Genomic DNA, 7,056 nt, shown 5'->3' with positions numbered 1-7,056 from the left:
ACTGTTGATTTCTGTAAAGCTGCTTTGAGACAATGTCTGTTGTGAAAAGCACTATACAAAAAAACTTGACTTGACTTAACTTGACATAAACACGGAGCCAATTTAGGTGTGCTTCTTGAAAACATTTAGTCTTTAGGTTGGCTCAGGGAATTTTCTTTTCCTCAGTTGCTTGCCCATTGGGCATGTACATCCTCAAAAACAAATGTTCAGTAGTACAGCAGTGTAAAGTGCAGAAAGGATGTTCAGTAGCACCAGTAGTGTGAATGATAACAGCAGCATCATTCTGCCAATTCAAACCAAAAGTGACAAATGAGCATGAACTGATTTTATTAAAGCTAATGTAGGTATTAAAGGCTTCTCGAAGTCGTCGTTGAGGTCTTTTAAACTGGCACGCGCGCTCTTCTCCTCGCGGCCGTTCAATTTCCGCTTTATTTCCGGTTCGCACTCTTACGCCATGACGTCAACGTCTGTCTGAACAAACCGACGCAAATTCACCGAAAAGGGAGCGCCGGCAAAACGGAGGTAATAAATGCAACACCGTGCTAAAAACCCGAAATTATTAGTTAGATGTGGGGTTTCATTGACTATAGAAGAGAATTTGATTTATTTTGGAAGTCATGTGTCTTATCGCGGGTCTGTGAATGGGAGTAAATGGATAAGGGGGAAAAAAGGGTTGAGGGCTCCGTAGAGGAAGTTCAGAGGGCTGGATGGTGTGACTGCTAGCTCTTCTGTAGGAACGAGACAAAGCGTCTGTGTGAAGGCTGTGTGTTATATTATCTCATCCCGTACGTCCATTTTTAAATATATATATATTTAATTGTTGTAAACGTCGCCCGATACCGCTCCGGTAGCTTGGTTAGCATGCGGCAATGTAATATAGTTGAGCGAACCAGCATATATGTCCCTGAGCTAACCGGTAGCTCCGTTATTCACACAGGATTAGCTTAGCTGCTCTGGTCTAATTAGCCGTTGCTAGGCTCTATGCTAACCTCACTTCCCGTTCACCGGGTGCGGAGAAGGCTCTGGTTTTAGATCGCGCTTTTATTTATTTTTTTAAGAAATAATAAATAATTGATCGAATTAATTTCGTCTTGATTGATCACGCCTTAATCACGCGGTTTTGTTCTGTGTGAATGTGGCGATTTACACTGGACATGACGTACTGTAGGTGTGTTGGAGAAACAGGAAACGCCTGTTCAAGAACATCTGCAGCGGCAGGAATAATAATAATAAAAAAAACCTCACAAATATGAGAGATGAGATGTGTGTCAGTGATCTGTAGTGTGATTATGTACAATGAAGTGAACAGTGGATTATGAGGAACACCGCAGTCCTGTGGCCCAGTGCAGGATCATGCACCGAGGCCTGGCTTCTGTTACACACACACACACACACACACACACACACACGCTAGCTGCCTCCTGAGTCACTGCCTCGCCAGACTGGGGGCTTGTAATAGCACACACACCCACACCCACCGTGAGACATGTTTTTCATTCCGAGCAACTGATCGACTAAAGCAGATGAAGTATAAGGTCATTTAGCCATTCAATAACCATAATCAGTATAAAAGCCAGTATGTAAATTTTATTGTCATGTCATATACATATTTTACAGTTCATTTTTATTTATAATCGTTTACAAGGAAAAAGATTTATCACATACTTGTCCAATTTGCATCCTGAAACACACCTGTCCTGCCTCTGTGCATAAATTGAGCAGGATACATCGCTGTACTGCAGCAGATACTCATAATCTGATATCGGTTTTTGGTGCACCAGTGCATGTCTGCACTCATTTCTAAAATCTTTTTCTTGCCAAGAACATGCACAGGCACTCTAAACAAACTGCAATAATGCACATGTTGTGGTCCAGATAATGCGTGGTTATGAACCAGCAATAGAGAGATGGTGTGTTGTCCAAAAAGCTTGTTCTTTGACGCACTTATGGTTAACTGCTACAAAAATGGCAGTTTTTCTGTTGGTTTATTTTTTTATTTATTTTTTAAGCCAATTGCTGTCACTGTTACAGGCAACAAACAAGCCACGGTTCAGGGATCTGAGGTGGCTGACACGTCTACTCTCTAACGGGAAGTCTTACACACTTTGAGGCCTCTTACTTTTCCCGTTTGCTAAGCCGCTGTTTAAAGTCAGCAGGAGATGTGGCGTATCTCAAGTGCTGCTGTCTGTTGTGGAAATCAGCCAAGCTTTTTAACATGCACGCTCCAGACATCCTGTTTTAAAGGCAACTACATCAGCATAAAGAATCTCATGCTATTTTGTTTCTATTTTAATGACTTAGCATTGGCAGTGCTAAGACTCACAAATTTGTGCTCAGCAACTCAGAGCCTTAACCACTGAGCTCAATATCCAATATTGTCCACTTAGCGAGACATAGTCAATTAGCCACGGCATGTTTCACACACCCATCTCAAAGGACATAAGAAGTCGTTTATTTGAATGAATGAGTCATTTATTTTCTAATATTCCCATCTGAATCATGACGAGTACTAGCTTTAAACTCTGAGCCACACCTCCTGAGGCTCAGGAAGTCATTTCCAGTAGCACAACATTTTGCAACTTCCCATCAGGTACCAGTGACACAGACACTGATTAGATTTCACAATGTGCAGTTCTTCTGATTGTCCATTTCTGTGTGCCCCTGTTTAATTATAGGACATGGCTGTAAATGTATACTCCACTTCAGTGACCAGCGACAATCTGAGTCGCCATGACATGCTCGCGTGGATCAACGAGTCTTTACAGATGAACTTTACAAAGATCGAGCTGCTATGTTCAGGTGAGGTGCTTTGTGCCATGTGATGGAGTTGGACAATATGAAAATATATTCACAGTACCTGAGGATGTGTATATAATAAAAAATGCTCAACACACACGTTAGAATCATTATACATTTTTCGATCCGCTACTGTTAGTCGCTGTTGTAAAAGTCATCCATCTTGAATAGGGTTTTTTTTCTCTTCATGCCTGCTTAAGTCTATTTGACTGTATCTTGCCAGTAGGTGTTTATTTTGTATATCTAGAGCGCTGCTTTTCATTTCGAGCATCAATTTGCTTTGAATGGCTTCATTATTTTTGCCCCACAGGTGCTGCCTATTGCCAGTTTATGGACATGCTCTTTCCAGGCTGTGTGCCTTTGAAGAAAGTCAAATTTTCAGCCAAACTAGAGCATGAATACATTCACAATTTTAAGATCTTGCAAGCTGGATTCAAAAGAATGGGGGTTGACAAAGTAAGTACCCTTCAGCCTTAACCCTGTCATTTGAAATGCTGTCATAAATCTGACTGTAAAGAAAACATGGTGTTTATAACTTTGTGACTAGACATCTGTTCGAACTGTTATTTTACCTCTAAATAACCCCCCTCATTTTTATACTCTATATATTTAGTGTATATATTAAGTCGCTATGGTAATTGGCATGTGTGCCAGATTACTGAGTTTTTTCCCAACATTGATAGTTATCGATAACGAGCAGTATTCAGCTTCAGTAGCTCGGTCCATCTTTTGGAGAATGGTGTATGTGTAATTTTACTGTGAGTTTAGATAAGCATGTGTGAGCTTATCTGTGCCTCAGATAAAAGATTAGGCACTGTGCAGAGTGAACGTCACCCTCATTTACTCTCTCTCTCGCCTTTCACTTGATAGTTTGTTTTATAGGTGTATGTTCATCTCATGGTTCATGTACTGTTCAATAATCCCCTCAGATCATCCCTGTAGACAAGTTGATAAAGGGCAAGTTCCAGGACAACTTTGAGTTTGTGCAGTGGTTTAAGAAGTTTTTTGACGCCAACTACGACGGGAAAGAGTACGACCCAGTGGAGGCACGCCAAGGGCAGGACTCAATGTCCGTGCCAAACCCACCCATGCCTGTTCTCAACAAGCCCAAGAAGATCATAAATGCAGGTTGGTCGATTTGGATCAGTTTTAACATGCTGTGACTTGTAAAGCAATAATCCTATTGAGTTCTTTACTTTCTCATAAAGTCAGTACTTACACTAATCAGCAGGTAAAAAGTCTTTTAATAAAACCTTGTAGAACACACCTTGGTGTTTCACATGTTTTAAATGGGCTTTTGTAATGTCCAATAAACCTTTTTCACGTTTTGTGATCTCATTTGTTAGTTATGGAAATCTAGCCATAGTTAACAAGAGTGAAAATCTTCATGACGTTTCAAAAGATAAAACAATGTATAATTTTTTACAGTTCAAAGAGTCACAGAATTGCTCATGTCTGCAATAACTTTACTTACAATGTGTGTTCATGGTTTATATATTTTTTTGCTTTATGGCTTTGCATTGTACTTACTTCAATAAATGGGAAACTGGGAAATGGTCATAATGAGTTGGGTCTTTCCTTCCAGGCCTCTAAAGCACCAGGTTATCGTACCAAAATATATTCCATGTCTTAGCATTATGTGCTGAATACTAGTGCTAAATCAATTCAAATACTTTTACATAAGTTATATCATTTGCATAACAGTTGCTTTGTTTATTTCAGCACCACAAAGAGCAGCTGTTGCCAAGGTAGCACCCAAGATGACTCCCAGTTCTGCACGGAGGCCAGGTGCCGGTGGTGATGATGAAAGGGCGGAGCTTATACAAGAGGTGGTTATTTTGAGTACTCATGCAAGCATAAGAATACTTTTTTTGTTGTTTATAATAAACAACGCAACACAAATACAAGACTCGTATACGGAACTCTAGATCCTACCAGGGGAACTGACAGCTAAAAACATGGACATTTTTGTTCACATACTGTATGTTGGTACGCATTTCCTGCGTGCGTTTTTTTCTTTAATTTCGCGTCTCGACTTTCTCAGGTGAATATGCTGAAGTCCACTATCCAGGACATGGAGAAGGAGCGAGACTTTTACTTTGGCAAATTGAGGAACATTGAGCTGATCTGTCAGGAGAAGGAGAGCGAGGGAGACCCCACCCTGCAAAGGATTGTGGATATTCTCTATGCCACAGATGTGAGTACAGAATCTGATGACACTAATACATTCACAGCTGTGACTCAGTGTGTATTTATAGCAGCTACTTGGTGACATACAAGGCTTATGAGCTGACCAATGAATTTTGAGGTACAAAACAAGTTGTAATGATTGATTTAGTAAGGTTTATGGGGAGGCGATTTCAGGTTGGCTTTATGTGTCTCAGAGTACGCACATTTGTTCCACCTTCCCTGGCTGGACGATGTAGTGTGATTGGGGAGAGTCAAATAATGAGTCTGAATTGGGAAATTACCAAATTGAGGAGAAGAGGGTGGCACGGGATTTAAAAGATCGGGCAAACATGCTCTAAACATGTAGAGCAACTCATGTAGAGCATGGTTTAAGAGAATCATTTCCCTCAATGACTGTTTCTTTTGTCACTCTTCTAGGAGGGCTTTGTCGTACCAGATGCTGAAGCAGAGGACCAGGAGGAGTTCTAATGCCTATAACTAGACCCAGTTGTGTCTTTGTCTCCTCCCTCATCTCTACACATTCACTCCCTCCTGCTGTCTTGGATCATCTTACGCATTTTGGACTCAATGAACGCTGTATGGAAAGTAATTTGGGTTGTTAAAGTAGCTACTTTAGAAGAACCTCCTCCGATGCCTTCTTAGAGAAGAGCACAACGCGGCTGCTCAGCTGTTCTTGCTGGGCTCAGGAGAGTTTGAGCGTTTCGTCTCAAACATTCAGTATCGTGTAAAGTTCCCGCAACTTCAGAGGGACCTGCAAATTAATTCCTCATTAGATATTCAATTTTGACAGTTTTTTTTTGTTTGTTTGTTTTTTTTAACCACAATGTGAATCGAGGGGATGTTTTTCCCCTCTTCCCTTCACAAGATTGGTGGCATGTACTTCATAATAATTATGCTATACTAGTCATGTTTTTCATATTTAAAACATTTTTTTTACTTCCTTCACAAAAACCTTAGTTCATGTGTGAATTAGTGAACAAAAGAAATCCTTAAGAAAGAATTCCACATTTTCATCAGTTTACATTGCTTTTTATTTTTATGCGATTATTTCTGTGAAAGGCTTGTAGCAGTCACCTTTTCTCCAGCTTTGATCCTGTGACTGTGCCTTATAGACTGAGTGGAGGAAGAGCATGTCTGATGTCCGTGTTTGTCTTTGTGTGTGTCGGAATTTTCTCATGGTCTAGAAAGTCAGTTTTGCAGCAAAGAGGGTTGATTTGTTAATGCACGTTCCAAAATCGGCCACAAACTGCCACAATTGTGATTGAATAACTGTTTCTCGGTAGTCATTCGGTATGTTTTTCTAACCATGACATTTCAAGCATCATCTGTGACTTTTATTAATTGATTTGTTTATGGAAGGGAAAAAAAATTATACTTCATTGTCCACTTTACTGGTGGATTTGAGGCCAAATTGCGAATTAGCGAGAATATGACCTTTTATTTTTGCACTTTCGGTGCATAGATTTTTTTTTTAACTAAATATTTAATGTATCATTTTACCATTTCACACCTTTTAAGCTCTGCCTTGGTAGAACTCAAATTCTGTATTGGCAACTGTTTAAATCAAATTAAAGAAATGTTTGTTTCTGTTTATTTTTTCATTGGTGTTTTTGACTAAAAAACTAAATTGAAGCCTTGTCAAGTGCAAACCATTTCTTTTCAGGTACTTTTTTCTTTTCTCCCCAGCAAATTTAACAAATGCTGTATAAAGTTAGTTAATAAGAATCAGCTTGAGCCCAGTAGAAACACTATATGGCCAAATGTTTATCCATCACAACCGTATGTGTTTAAAATCCCATGCCAGGTTTATTTCCCCCTTTAGCTGCTATTATAACCCACCACTTCTTTGGGAAGGCTATAAACTAGGTTTTTGCAGCATTGTTGGAAGGATTTGTTTAATCCGACACAAGAGCATTAATGAGATCAAGCACACTGTCAGCATTCTAATTTATTCCCATGTTTAGTGCGATTGAGAGTTGAGGTTCCTTACAGGTCAAATGTCCCCCAAATATTTGGCCATGTAGTGTGTATTCAGTCCCTTGAGTGTAATGCAGAATGGTATCGCTACGA

The 7,056-nt window shown here is 39.8% G+C and overlaps 1 protein-coding gene across 2 annotated transcripts; it reads left to right on the top strand.

Annotated features, from left to right (window-relative positions):
• Positions 1 to 387: 387 nt before the first annotated feature.
• Positions 388 to 6,579, top strand: mapre1b (microtubule-associated protein, RP/EB family, member 1b). 2 transcript variants are annotated; one of them, XM_046869950.1, is made up of 7 exons: positions 388 to 522; positions 2,676 to 2,799; positions 3,107 to 3,252; positions 3,726 to 3,924; positions 4,519 to 4,625; positions 4,841 to 4,993; positions 5,404 to 6,579. In XM_046869950.1, exons 2-7 carry the CDS (start codon positions 2,679 to 2,681, stop codon positions 5,452 to 5,454), a joined length of 777 nt encoding a protein of 258 aa, XP_046725906.1. In that variant the 5' UTR covers positions 388 to 522; positions 2,676 to 2,678; the 3' UTR covers positions 5,455 to 6,579. The 2 variants fall into 2 exon arrangements, with proteins under 2 accessions (XP_046725906.1, XP_046725907.1); XM_046869951.1 differs by lacking the exon at positions 388 to 522 and adding an exon at positions 638 to 785.
• Positions 6,580 to 7,056: the final 477 nt, after the last annotated feature.

This window comes from Silurus meridionalis, chromosome 16, assembly GCF_014805685.1.
Source record: "Silurus meridionalis isolate SWU-2019-XX chromosome 16, ASM1480568v1, whole genome shotgun sequence".
In the NCBI taxonomy this organism is placed as follows: Eukaryota; Metazoa; Chordata; class Actinopteri; order Siluriformes; family Siluridae; genus Silurus; species Silurus meridionalis.
Note: the sequence above shows the minus strand (reverse complement) of the source record. Positions and strands in the feature narration are given on the sequence as shown.

Excerpts from the sequence above, each read along its gene's own strand:
- mapre1b (XM_046869950.1), top strand. The coding sequence starts at position 2,679 with ATGGCTGTAAATGTATACTCCACTTCAGTGACCAGCGACAATCTGAGT. Across the intron at positions 3,925-4,518 it reads CAAGAAGATCATAAATGCAG|CACCACAAAGAGCAGCTGTT; the intron begins GTTGGTCGATTT and ends TGTTTATTTCAG. Across the intron at positions 4,626-4,840 it reads GGGCGGAGCTTATACAAGAG|GTGAATATGCTGAAGTCCAC; the intron begins GTGGTTATTTTG and ends CGACTTTCTCAG.